The sequence below is a fragment of the Berghia stephanieae genome, chromosome 3 (assembly GCF_034508935.2).
Source record: "Berghia stephanieae isolate SIO BIC M18660-M18661 chromosome 3, UCSD_Bste_1.3, whole genome shotgun sequence".
In the NCBI taxonomy this organism is placed as follows: Eukaryota; Metazoa; Mollusca; class Gastropoda; order Nudibranchia; family Aeolidiidae; genus Berghia; species Berghia stephanieae.
Window position 1 is genome coordinate 88,362,356 of NC_088362.1, and position 15,000 is coordinate 88,377,355.

The following is a 15,000-nucleotide window of genomic DNA, read 5'->3' on the forward strand; positions in this document are numbered from 1 at the left end:
GTTACAAACTTGAATGAGGCAATTCAAGCTTAATTTACATTGTTTAATATGGTTCTTTTTTTTTCTTCAAAGTTTCCATGTAAAACATCCCATGAGTAAAGACATGACTCTGCATCCTTGTGCATTTGATGTCATAGTTGTTGGTGGGGGACATGCTGGAACAGAGGCAGCCACTGGGGCTGCCAGAATGGGGGCCAACACTCTCCTGGTCACTCATAAAATCAACACCATTGGTTAGTTTTATTTCATGATAAATCAACTCTATTTATCTAATCCAATCAATTATTGTCGCAGCTTCATATTTAAATAAAATAGTGGCCAACCGTCTCGATAAAATTAGGACTGTCCCGACTTGGCAATCTCGATGAAACGGGGAGGGGGGGGGGGGGTGTGTGTGTGAGATTGGTCTATTTTTATGAATGGAAATGACTCTTGCATGTCCCAGTATTATGATTTTTTGACCAGCGAATTAAGACAAGGAACAGACAAATAGAGAATATTTAATAAAAGCTGTAATGTTGAGAAATCTCAATTTAGATTATATTTTATAATTGTTCTAACATACTGTTATTTTGGGTCATGACAGTAGTGAGTGTTAGTGTGTCCCGTTTTGCTCTTTGACAAGTTTGTCGCTATGAGTAAAGATAAACACAAGACTGTGTAGTGGGGGATAGTGCCAGATTATTGTTGGGCTAATGCAGATAGTCATTATTTTCTATATGTTGCTCAACAAAAATGCATCAAAACTTGCTTTCTCGATCTACAAATAAAAATCCTCTTTCCTTACTGTTGATGTAACAAGTGGAAGAATGAAGAGAGACACAGGATAAGCCTTAGCTTCTAGACAAATGAGAATACTAATCGATGTCACATTTCAAGGGCTTTATTGGCTTGTTATTGTTAGTAAAGAAGTAACACGTGCTGTGGTGATGGATAAAGCACTTACAATGAGTCCATTAGTTCAATATGACTGATGGTGAAAAAAAAAAAAAGCAAGGGAAATGTATTTTAAAGACAATGCACAGGTAAAAAAAAATCAGGTATCAACAACTGTTGATACAACATGCGGCAGATTGAAAAGAAACTCAGGATAATCCATAGCTTCTTGACAAATGTGAACATTACTGATCATTTAATCGATGTCACAAAGGCTTGATTGTTAGCATAGAAATAGAATGCCATATGATGATGGTAGAGCACTTACAATGAGCCCATTAGCTCAAGATGACTGACGGTGAAAAAAATACAAAACAAGTGAAACGTATCTAATAAAAAAAAGAAATCGATCAGATATTTTATGGTTTGTCAAAAAAAATAAAAAATGATGCTGACTCATCGAAACCACTTTACTTATATAAAAATTAATGTGTAGTTATTGTAATATAGAGGGTATTTTAGTGAGAATAATCTACAAGTTTTATTATGTAATTGCAGAATGAATAAAACCATGTATTCATTTGTTTCTGCCTATTTTTTTCAACTTCACAATAGCTTTTGTTTTAAAACAAAAAACTCACCAAAAAGCTTGATCAATGTCCAATAAACATGCTCAAAGCACTTTACAAGGTGTCCCCAGCCAACAGCAACACTTAACTTATAGGACGAGACATGACAGGTGATATTACATTTTTTTTCCAGACACATTTATGTTAACGGACATGTACATATTTTACACTTGAGTACAGTGAGAGAATGTGAGTAAACAGCTTTTCCAAGGACTCAACTATGCACCACTCAAGAGTGGGACTCGAATCCAGGATCCTCTGATCCTAAGGCGAGTGTCATGCCACAAGACCACATAGCTACACAAGACCTTATTATATTTTCATATTTTTATTTGGATAATATTGTATTTAATGGAGGATATGAATTAGGAGTATTTGCATTTTTACCCGTCTGTCTGCAATATTAGGAGAGATGTCTTGTAATCCATCCTTTGGTGGTATTGGCAAAGGACATTTGATGAAAGAGGTGGATGCTTTGGGTGGTGTATGTGCAAGAATCTGTGGTAAGTTTAAAAAAAGTTTTATTAACACTTACAATCCAGTTGACTGTATACCATAGCGATGAACAAAAGAAAGCCCACTTTTACCAATCCGCAATGTCTCAAAATGTTTTAGATGTATTATGCTTTTAATCACCATTTAAAATTTTGGGAATAAGAAACCCTAATCATACATACAGAGACCTGAAATGAAAAAAGAAAATTCAATAAAATAATTGAGTGTCAACACGCCAAATGATTGAAATGGTAGCTTACTACATATGAAATAAACATTGCCTGCATTGCCTGCTGGTCACCATTGCCAGATGGATTCGATAATTATGAAACAAATCAATGTGGGTTTGATTTGGCAGAGTTGCTTATTTTTTTTCTTTATTGGTATGTAATATGAAATAATAAATTTATTCAGCACGCAAATCTACACCTTATGCGCTACACATACATAGGCAATAAGTAGCACAGAATGCAAATACTATCACAATTCAAAAGCCTTCCTGAATAGGAATATTTTCAATAGTTTCCTAAAATTACTGAGCTCAGGCACGTCTTTTACTTCTTTGTCTAATGTCGACCTTTTGTCCAATTACATCATGTTAAACATGTAAATATACCTTCTTCTTTTCATTTTTTATAATTAGGCCCATGGATTTTATCAGCATACATATTGTTATGGAATAACTGGTCAAATGGTCATGTTGCTTCTTGAAACTTGATTTCAAAAAAATAATGAATATAAAATTAGCAATGGCTCATATACACCTGTCATCTGCATTTTTTGCCAAATTGGGACCTAAAATTTGCCAAAATTTGCCAAAAAACCCCCCAAAATTTGCCAAGAAATTTGCCAAAAAGACCAAAATTTGCCAAAAAATTGGCCGAGGAGAACTAAGCGTTTCAGTAAAAATTAACATGCGATAGGAAAAAAAAAATATAAAAGACAATTTATTACATTTAAGGAGGCTACATTTATTAATTTACACAATAGCCTTGTTACAAAGATTTTAAAGGATCATTATCCGTAGAGAGTAGCTTCCCTTGGTTTGGGCCCAGGCAAAGCTGCAACATTTCTCAAGTTTCGCACTTTTTTTTCGTTATTTTGTTTTCGCTTCTTTTTTTCCCCAAAATTTGCCACGCGATTTGCCAATTTTCCCAAAATTTGCCACAATTTGCCAATTTTGGGAAATTTGCCAAAATTTGCGGATCGCCCTGATATTTGCGGCAGATGACAGATACACAAAGAATAGTATTACATTTTATTTTTGTTACCATTGGATGCCTGTCCTATTGATTCACATTTACAAATAATTGACTGGAATTATATCACAATCATGATCAAAAAGTTTTGAAAAAATGTTTTAAAAGATATTTAATCTTTTTAATCCAATTCCTTCAATATAATTAGTACTTGCTTATATCCAATTACAAATACTGATCTCTATGAAACAACGCCTGAATACTCTTCTGATATCAATTAAGAATGAGGAGCAGGCTTCTGGAGTTCTGAGAAATGGTCGTAAACTCCGCCAATCAGAAATACATAAAAATATTTTTTTAAAAAAGGATTACACCCCTTTAGAAAGGGAAGAGATGAGGAAATTGGTAGAGATGAGAGACAAAAAAAGGGAAGAGACAATACAGAAGGGGGAGAGGAGAAGTGGACAATATGGAGGGGGAAAGTTGTAGATTCCAATCGAAGACAGGGCAGGCCAGCAGACAGAAAGAGAGAGGAGGAGGAAAGAAAATAACCAACGATTTTAGTTCTAATGTACAGAATGTTTTTAACCCCCATCAGACGGACAGTTTTAAGTGCTTGTACAAAAAATTAGACCGTCATCGTACGGACATTTTAAAGTGCTTTTATACAAATTCAGATTCTTTTATCAACAAGAGAGATGAACTTTTATTAACGATTGATGCTGAGAGTGTTGATGTTATAAGTATAACTGAAGTGTTACCTAAAAATCAGCAAAGAGGTAAAATCGAGCCGGTAGAACTTCAGATTCCAGGCTTTGATTGTTTTCACAATATTCAGGATAAAAGTTGTCATCGTGGTGTAGCCATATGGGTTCGTTCAAAGCTAAATGCTCAACCAGTCAAGTTGTCAGACAACTTGTCATCATCCAAAGAATCCGTTTGGTGTGAAATAACACTTAGAGACAATGATAGGATGTTAGTTGGCTCGGTTTATCGTTCACCGAATAGCTCTTTTGAAAACAATGATAAGATTAATGAACTTTTAGTTAAAATGACAGAAGGCAAATCACATGTTCTAGTTACGGGAGATTTTAACTTTCCTGAAGTAGACTGGGCAAACGAGTTATCCCCCAAGGACTCAGATCACTCTGCTTCTAAATTCATGGAAGCTGTCAGGGATTCATTCTTAACACAGCACGTTAAGCAACCAACTCACTACCGTTCAGAGCAAAACCCAAATATTTTGGACCTGGTTTTTACAAATGAACATTCAATGATTGACTCAATAAGACATGAGGCTCCACTAGGCAAGAGTCACCACCAGGTTTTATATTTTGACTTTAGATGTTACACAAAGAAATGTTACTCGAACGAACCCCGCTACTGTTTCGATAAAGGCGACTACAAACAGCTTTCTGAATTAGTCTCAGCTGCAGACCTAACACAAAAAATAATAAACCTGTCTGTACTCGATGCATGGACTATTATCAAATCTGAAGTTATGTCTGCAGTGGACATCAGCGTACCAAAAGTTAAAAGTAGTTCAGACAGAACTTCACCTCGGTGGATCAATCCTACAGTCTTGGCAAAACTCAAGAAAAAGAAGCAAGCTTACAAAAAGTACTTAGAAACTAGAGAGGGTGCAGACTATATTAATTACACGAGGGCCAGAAATCAAGCCAAAAGCTCATGCAAAATTGCTGTAAAGGACTATGAGAGATCTATTTCTCGTATGGCTAAAGTGAACCCGAAAAAGTTTTTTGCATATGCTAGAACAAAAACGAAGACTAAAGACGGTATTGCGGATTTGTATGATGATCATAAGACAGCCTCATCTAACATTGACAAAGCCAATATTCTTAACAAGTTCTTTAGCAGTGTATTCACCAACGAGGATCTTACTAATATACCTACATGTGAAAGAAAAAGTGTAAACAACATACTATCAGATATAGAATTCGACAAAGACACTGTAAAGAAGAAACTAGACAAACTCAATATGAACAAGTCCCCAGGACCTGACATGTTCCACCCCCGCGTATTATGTCAGTTGTCAGAAGAACTCTCCGAACCATTAGCGTTACTGTTCCAAAAATCACTTGACTCAGGAACTCTTCCACCCGATTGGAAAGAAGCACAAGTTACACCGTTATTCAAGAAAGGAGACAAGAGTAATCTGGGCAATTATCGACCAGTTAGCCTCACCTCAGTGGTTTGCAAAATAATGGAGAGCATTATTAGAGACTATGTCATAACTCACCTAAAGAACAACAAGTTACTGTCTGAATGCCAACATGGCTTTGTTTCTGGCAGGTCATGTTCAACTAACCTCCTAAAGACTTTAAATGATTGGACAGAGTTTCTCGACCAAGGATCTTCGGTTGACGCAATCTACTTAGATTTTGCTAAAGCTTTTGATTCTGTTCCCCATCAAAGACTCTTAAACAAACTGGAAGCTCATGGTGTACAAGGAAATACTCTAAGCTGGATTAAGCATTTTCTAGTAGGCAGGAAACAGAGAGTTAGCGTGCAAGGCACAGTGTCAAATTGGACAGAAGTTCTTAGTGGAGTGCCACAAGGCAGCGTCTTAGGTCCAACTCTTTTCGTAATCTTCATTAATGATTTACCAAGTATTTTGTCTAGCTCATGTTCAATGTATGCCGATGATACTAAAGTATACAGAAAGGTAAACAATCTAGAAAATAGAGACAGTCTTCAGTTAGATATTGACAATCTAGTCAACTGGGCAGACGATTGGCAACTGAAGTTCAACGCTGGAAAATGCACAGTGCTACATCTTGGAACGAAAAACAAAATCTTTCACTACGATATGAGACAGCATCACTGTAGCGACAGAACAGCTCTGAATAAGTCAAAACTTGAGAAAGATTTGGGAGTACATGTTGATACTAAATTAAAATTCTCAAAGCATATAGAAACACAAGTTAATAAGGCAAACAGAATCCTTGGACTCATCAGAAGATCTTTTACCTATTTAGATGCAGCAACTATGAAAATACTATTTACTGCATTAGTCAGACCCCATCTCGAGTTCAGCAACTCAGTATGGTCACCACAATTTGAGAAAGATAAGAAACTTATTGAAGGCGTGCTTCGCAGAGCAACAAAAGTAATTCCTGGGTTGAAAGATAAGCAATATGAGGATAGACTGAAACGTATTGAAATTCCAAGCATGACATACAGACGAGTACGAGGTGATATGATTGAAACATACAAGTTTACACACAGTTTGTATCAAGTCGAGAGTAAACTTTTCGTGTTTGCAAACAATGGAACCAGAGGTCATAATTACAAGCTGCATAAACCAAGGTGTAACACATCGCTTAGGCAACACTACTTTAATCAACGTGTGATTGACCGCTGGAACAGTCTCCCTGAAACGGTGACCAATGCTCCAAGTGTCAACGCCTTCAAAAATAGCTTAGATAGCCACTTAGCAGATTACATGTTTAGCATAGTTGAACCGCCCATTAAGATCCCATCAAAGGGTTAGACGTATATACAGGTCAAAAGATCTGTTAGGGTTAGGGCCTTCAATTTATAAAAAAGTTTATATATTATAGATACAGGTCAAAAGATCTGTTAGGGCTTTTTATTGACTTTTATCTCGATGAACTGAATGCCAAGATCAGCAAAGGCACAAAACGCCTAATACGCTGGAAAACTATACTATACTATACTATACAATAATGAAGGAATAGCGATGGAGGCTATTTGGTCACGTCTTGTGTCGAGAAGATAACATCCTAGTCCAAACTGCAAAGACAGAATATTTCCTTCATGGCAACAAATATGTAAGAAGACCACCAACATCAATAGGAACTACCCTGAACGATGCTCTCTCTACATATAAGAAATTTCTAGATTCAAATGAGGCCGAATTAATCCCTGAAAAACTTAGAAAAACTACAGTGCCCTCTGTACTAAAGTCACAAGATCTTGATAGCCTCAAAACTCTGGCCTAGGACTATGACTAATGGAAACAATTAACAACGTGGATGGAGAGAGCACCTACACTCATCAAGGTTTAAAAAAATATGTGACTGAATCACACAATTCTCAACAAGCGTCATTCAGACTGCGGGGCTTACTACTTACTTATATCCAAAACCCTACCTGTATATCCTCCACTTTAAAGTTTTCAGCAATTGGTTCCTCAATGTCATTTCTTGAAAAACATGACATGCAACCCTTATAACTTTTTATACAAAGCCTCAGTAGATAAGAAATGCTAAAGATTTCTGCCTTTTAAAATGTTTGTGAAATCACGGCAACTGTGTGGACTTGATTTAAAATTTCGTGAGGAAGTCTTAAAGGGAGGTACGATGTCACAAACTTTAAAAAAAACAAAAAACCATAATGATGGCAATGATCATTTCAGATACAAGTGGTATTCAATATAAGACACTCAACAAGCGTAAAGGGCCTGCAGTGTGGGTAAGTATGATATAGCCCTATTTGTTTTACATAAAATATGACTGTCAGGTGGTATAAAATGATCATATAAATTGCAGTAGGAAGCACAGTGCTGTAAATTAAGTCATGCACTTTAATTATGCTTGCACATTGTCCATGGATTTATAAAAATGTCCTAAGTACATTACAAAATTTATTTCATTAACGAGTACAGCACATTACATGCCATATATTAAAACACATTTTCTATGTTAATATTACAAAGGCAATGATATTTGATTCCAGATTAATCTCTTGTTTTTTGCTTCTGGGATGTGGAAAATATGTGTGAGAATATAAAAGGGCATAATAGCAGGCTAGTGAGACAAGGTATCAATCTTGGAGACCACACCTTAGACCACTACAACGCGGGTTCTATTTTGATCATAATCTAATCATAACCGTAAAGCATCCTATTGTCTTTTGAACAGCTGTCGAACTGTGTAAAGTTACAGGCTTTAACTATTATGTAAAATTTGGATTCAAGTTTGTATTTCATGCATCACAGATAGACTGCATATCTCTTTTAAGTCATATTCATACATCTTATAGTTTTTTAGTCTTTCTTACCAAGTTGTTTTTTAAAATTGAAAGTGTCTTACCCTAGGACACTGCCCTTGTAGAGAGAAGTATGTGAGGTTTAATCTCATTGTTACACATCCAGTCATTGAGAATGCCCACTATGCATTTATCTAAGATGTTAATAATAATTGATCTTTTGCAACAACTCATGACATGGCCATCAAATGAATCCAAACATAATCACAATAACCTAAATGATTATTAATTCTATTAAGAACGAGTTCATCATTACTTTATTGATCATTTTAGAGAAGGCAATAAGTGTTTATCACTTTTCCATTTTATACCTTTGACTTCTTGTAGCTTTTTGGACTTTAAAGCTGTTTGTTATTAAGGACTTTTAAACTCCTTCAAATGATTTTTAAAAAAAAGACCACTCTAGCAGGTCATTTCATAGGACAAATGACGATTAAATTATATCATATGAAGCGCTATATAAATGCCATTTATTATTATTATTATTATTATTATTATTATTATTATTATTATTATTATTATTATTATATTATTATTATTATTATTATTATTATTATTATGATTTTATTTATTATTATTATTATTATTATTATTATTATTATTATATTATTATTATTATTATTATTATTATTATTATTATTATTATTATTATTATTATTTGTTGTTGTTGTTATTATGATGATGATGATGATGATGATGATGATATATTATTATTATTATTATTATTATTATTATTATTATTATTATTATTATTATTATTATTATTATTATATTCATCATCATCATCATCATCATCATCATTATTATTATTATTATTATTATTATTATTATTATTATTATTATTATTATTATTATTATTATTATTATTATTATTATTATTATCATTATTATTATTATTATTATTATTTTATTATTATTATTATTATTATTATTATATGATTATTATTATTATTATTATTATTATTATTATTATTATTATTATTATGTTTCATAATAATAATAAAATGATAAATGGCATTTATATAGCTCTTACCCCCTTGACACAGTGATGTAAAACTACATATTACAAATAAGACAAATTCAATTCAGTTCATTCAAATTCAAATATTTATTTATGGAAAAGTGACACGGATTCATTTAACACCAACGAAACATGATAATAGAATAGCAACATATGAAAAAGATAAAACATCAAGCTAGATTTGAAAGTTGTCAATTAATCAAAGCATCTCACATGTGATGGGGAAGAATTTCAACAATCATGGGAATGGGGGCGGGGGGGGGCGGCACAAATTGAAAGGATTGCTCAACTATTTTATTATTTTATTCAAGGTCTTAGGTTTGACAAGGATTGATTGGTCATTGCTTGACCTCAAGTTTCTATTGGAGACATAGTTGTTCAGAAGGTCTTTAATATTGGAGGAACTGTTAGTGCTCAAGGATTTGAAGATAACAGTACAAATCTTGTAGGCAACTCTTTTCTCAACAGGAAGCCAATATAACTCATAAAGAATGAGAGTTGCTGACGGGTTTTGTCTCTGTTTCAGACAGTGAACCTGGCTGCATTATCTTAAGCAAACTGAAGTTTACACATTTTGTCTTTAGCTAAATTCGCCCAAAGGGAGTTACAATAAAACAAGGGATTTAATAAAAATTTCTGCTATTTGCTTTGGTATTAAATTATGAATGATTATTATTTATAGGGGCCAAGAGCGCAGATAGACAGAGATCTGTACAAACGTCATCTTCAAGCTGACGTTTTTTCCACCCCAAATTTGACAGTGAGGGAGTCCGGTGTGGAAGATTTAATCATGGAAGATGCGACCCCAGATGTAGGTCTTAGTACCTCAAAAAGATGCAGCGGTGTTGTCCTTGGTAGGGAAAGTATGAATATATTCATGAGATAAGTGCTACACAATTAATTAACCTTGTTCATTGTATTTTTAATGATTCATTCATTCCCTATTATTATTTTAAAACGTCAAGAAATTTCCATTTAAAAAAAAAAAGAAAAAAAAACACCTGTAAGATTTCCTTTAGCCATCATTGCATACAAATAGATACTCATTCACATCTGGCTTAATATGTATAAAGTGCCTTGGGGCAACACTATTGCTGGTCCTTTGAGAGGACAAATAAAATGTTATGTCCAAATCCGGAAAATTGTGGTGATGTTGATGTATGCAGGTATTTAGTACTCTGCATTTCAGAACAAGAAAGATCAATGAATAAAAAATAAAACAATTTATTGTTTTAGTTCTTGCTTCAGAGTCATTGATGTCAGCCATTGGTTGGGTCGCAATGATCACAAAACTCTGGCCCCGATGCTGTGTCCATGGAGAGGACACTTTACACATGTAACCCTTATAGACCCAGGTGTGAATTAGAACTTGACCATAGGCAGTTACAGATTGTAAGAGTGCTTGTATAAAAAGGATCCAAACAAGTGACTTGTACTGCGTGAAATGAAAATTTTGTTCAATTTAGCTTTCTAAACACCGTAAATCATAATAAACATGCAAAAATCTGAAGGTATAACTGTTAATATCCATTAACTCTACATTACTAGGAATTGTGTGTGAGATTAACGTTGCCATATTGTAATATTTTCTTTTTAAATCAGCCTCTAGGTAGGTATAAATGTTCGTATTTATTAAATTTACATCACCATGAATTGATTTCAGACTCAAGTTGTCAGATAATAATATTTTCATTTAAAATCAGCCTCTGGTGAAGAGATCAGATCAAAGACAGTAGTACTAACAGCTGGCACTTTTCTCAGAGGAGCAATCAATCTGGGACTGAGTGTGACGCCAGCTGGTCGAATTGGAGATGAACCAGCTGTGGGTCTGGCCAAGACCATAGAAAAGGCTGGATTTACAATGGGCCGTCTGAAGACAGGTAATGTTTTCATATATACCAAATTAATGTCAAGATAAATGGAGGAGATTGTCACTTTAGATAGACCTACTGAAGACCTGCCTACTTGAAAACTTAAAAATTCGTAATTTTTAGGATAAAAATAATTGTGGTCACCTTTAGAAATCAACAATTTATTCTGAAAATGAATGCATAACACAAAAAAGCCTTAAAATTATGTAGTATAGTATCAACTTTCATTTTCAATAAGTTTTAATGACTTAGAGAATCTCATAATGTACAGAAATTGGAGCCAAAATTTCGTAATTCTAAAAACATTTGGAAACAGTAGGCAGGTCTGCATCTGCCTCAAACTGGTATTATGAGAGAGAGGTTTAGATGCTAAAACTCAATTTACAGTCATACGTATGAAACTTGGATTAAGTTATATGTTTTATCGAGGCAGTTGCTTAAAGTGACATAAACTGAATAGTAACATTTCTCACCAATTTGACATTGAAGTCACTTTTAGGTGAGGCTATATGGTCTTTGGTATGACACTCAGCTACGGATTAGAAGGCTCTCGGTTCGAGTCCTGCCCTAAGTTGAGTTATTGGATAAGACTCTCTATTCACATTCTCTCACCATACTCAAGTGTTAAATGAGTACCTGATTGTTAAAAGTTGTCTCTGTCGCAAAAAAGAATTGTAATATCACAATTGCCATGTCTTATCCTACATGTTAAGTGTTGCTGTTGACTAGGGTCTACCTTGTAAAGCGCTTTGAGCATGTTTAGTGGATATTGCGGTTTAAAAAATCTCAAGTTTTAAGAAAAAATTTTTTTCTTTTTAGTTTCTGGTTCACCCTGACGTGATACCAGTCTGATGTGCAGGGTCACAAATTAAGATAAACTTGCATTTCTGTTCATTATTGAAGAAAATTAAACTTTCTTTTTATCAACAGGCACGCCACCAAGACTAGATAAGCGTACAATAAATTTCAGTCAACTAGAGCCTAAACCTGGAGATACAGTGCCATTGCCCTTTTCCTTCATGAATGATACTGTGTGGATAAAGGTGAGGCTTTTGTGGGGCTTTGTGGTCTGGTGGTCTGACTCTTGCCTTTGGACTGGTATGTCCCAGGGTTGTGTCCCATTCTGAGCGACCCAAAGTTGAGTCCTTGTAAAAGGCTTTTGACCATATTCTCTCATCATATTCAAGTGTAAAATGAGTATGTGGGCAGTGTCTATGTTGAAAAAAAAAATCGTAATATCTCCTTTCAAGCATTTTGTTTCGTCCAAAGGACCCTTGTAAAGCACTCTAAACATGTTTAATGGGTGCGAAATATAAATGCAAAAATTTTAAAGGAGGAATTAGGCCTTTTTCCCTGCCTTAATTATTTTGTGAAATGAATCAGAGCAAAGCTAACTTTTCTCTCTTTATCTTTAGATAATATAGAACAAAAATGCATATGAAAACCTCCGAAAAAAATAGAACAAAATACGTAATAAACCTTCTTCAGCAGACAACAAAATCTAATTATTAATAACTCAAGTAAAATTTTACGTGAACTATTATTACCTGTTTGATTATTTTTGTTGTTGGCTGAAGAAGGGTTTTATGTTTGAAAAACTCCACGCTAAGTATTATGAAATTTTTTTGAAGCTGTTATATTCAATTCGTTTTATATTTACCGACCACAGCTCTAGCAGCATAGTATTCATATTATCATAACTGTTATTTAGAATATCAAGGGTTGTAACTCCTGTATTTTTAACAATGTATGGAGACACTGTAAATTCTTTGTTTAGCTCCCTTTGTTCAACATATCTTTAGGCCTAGGTTTTATTAGGAATATCTATAAATATATAATGTTTACATCAAAAGTTGGTAAAAGGCTTAAACTTTTCGGGATGTCAAGAATTTATAAAACTCCACTGTATCAATGTTGATGGTTATGAGTATGAAATTAAGTGGTGCATTTTAGTCTGGGTTCTTTATATATAAGGGGCACCCTACAATTACCCAGTTGAACTCTTTGCTCTCATTCAAACAGATTGGTTTTTAATACAGGCTTTGGTAGATTTTTCTCTTCTGACCCCCCTTCTTACCCAAAATTGGTTGGATGTCTGTGTCTAACTAAATCTGATAAGAAAGAATTATGTGATTTACCAGATCAAAGAGTTTCAACAATTGTAAAATAATTGTCGGTGAAGGGTGTATAACAAGCGTTATTATCGACTTGATGCTATGGAGACTAGAATGAGACCAGGAGAGATCTCTGGTTCATGGTCCGTGAGTCTATTGGTTTTGGGGATTTTTTTTCTACATTTCTTTTTTCACATAGATGAGTGTTAGTATATCAAAGCGACAAATTAGGGTGTAAGATAAAGATTTGAAAAAAAAAAGTATTTTCTTTCTGCTATGTCTGGCATTATTTCATACACACTTTTTCACATTAGTATCAGTGTACTCTATATGTTTAATATAAATCAAGTTTCCTTTTTAAAAAAATCAAACCTTATCAGCCAGAGGATCAGGTATTTTGTCACATGACTCGGACTACAGATGGAGTTGCAAAGGTTGTGCATGACACATTACACCTGAATCGACATGTCAAGGAGGAAATCAATGGTCCAAGGTAAGTGGATTTGATTAATCTTTCTTTTCTTTCACTTGATTTTCTTTTGTTATTGTTTGTCTTGCTAAATGTCTTTTGTTTTGACATGCATGTGAATGTTCTACCTGTTCATTGCGAGGTTTGAGTGGATGGGTTGTAAGAAAATGAGCGGATTTTGCATTGGACCTATACATTGTTGCAATGGCGTCGAGCCATGTCTTAGCATTAAATTTTGTCTTTTGTCTGAGGAAGAAATTCAGCCCATATTGCGCAGTCTTAGTTTCAAGATAGACCCTGGAGACAACTTTCCTCTTGTGATGAATGAAATTATATTTTATTTTATTTATTTATAAACCAGTATTATATATTATGTCTGGTAGATATAATTGATCTGTATTAAAATTGAAACTTTGGTTAAACCAATATTAAGTTAATTGAGGAAAACAGTTTTGAAATGCGAGAAATTTAACATTTCATATTTTTTATCATTTTAATTTTAACTTAAAATTCATTTTTCTAAAGCCTCTGCTTACTCCCACCGTAATACTGACTAGAGGCAGTGGATAAAAGTCGTTATTTTTCTTCACATATGAGTATAAACGCTAGAACCCCCCCCCCCCCCCCCCCCCCAAAAAAAAAAAAAAAAAAAAACACAAAAAAACACAAAAAAACAAACAAAAACAAAAAAAAAACAAACAAACAAAAAAACAAAACAAAAAACAAAACAAAAAAAAATAAACCAAAAAAGAATTAGACAAATATTTACTCTTCGTAGGTGTATTTATTTTTTTACACATTTTGTTCTTTATTTTACTCCTGGGTACACATTATCCTACATAAGTGTCAAACAGGGTGTCCCAGAAGTTGGGCACTATTCAGATTTAAAAAAAAAGACATGAATATCAGTTTTATTTATTGTAAGCACAACGGATGCTCATATTGTTCGCCCTCTGCATTGACATATGCATCAATTCTCTTTATAAAACTGCCTTTTACTCTGTTTATGATATCAGTGGTGATCCTCACATCTTTTAAATCATCCAGATGATGATTCGGATAAACAATACATTTAAGATTTCCCCAAAGGAAATAGTCAAGAGGTGATAGATTTAGGTGATCGGAATGGCCTTTTCCACAGCACCTCTTCGCCCAATCAATCTTCCACAATAATTTTGGGTTAGGTAGAAATGGAAACAAATAGCAAAGTGTGTAGAGCCCCATCTTGCTGAAAATATAAGTACTGTCATTGATTTATGGGAATATCTTCAAGGTAGCCAAACAAGAAGGTC

At 34.0% G+C, this 15,000-nt stretch overlaps 1 protein-coding gene across 2 annotated transcripts in view; it reads left to right on the forward strand.

Moving 5' to 3' along the window:
* LOC144968760 (5-taurinomethyluridine-[tRNA] synthase subunit MTO1, mitochondrial-like) overlaps positions 1-15,000 on the forward strand; it is a 195,052-nt gene that overhangs the window by 2,868 nt on the left and 177,184 nt on the right. For both annotated transcript variants that reach the window (XM_078907410.1, XM_078907409.1), the window contains exons 3-9: positions 73-233; positions 1,913-2,008; positions 7,602-7,657; positions 9,937-10,108; positions 10,958-11,134; positions 12,056-12,168; positions 13,620-13,732. In XM_078907410.1, coding sequence (XP_078763536.1) covers positions 73-233; positions 1,913-2,008; positions 7,602-7,657; positions 9,937-10,108; positions 10,958-11,134; positions 12,056-12,168; positions 13,620-13,732 — 888 coding nt within the window. The remainder of the gene's footprint in view (positions 1-72; positions 234-1,912; positions 2,009-7,601; positions 7,658-9,936; positions 10,109-10,957; positions 11,135-12,055; positions 12,169-13,619; positions 13,733-15,000) is intronic.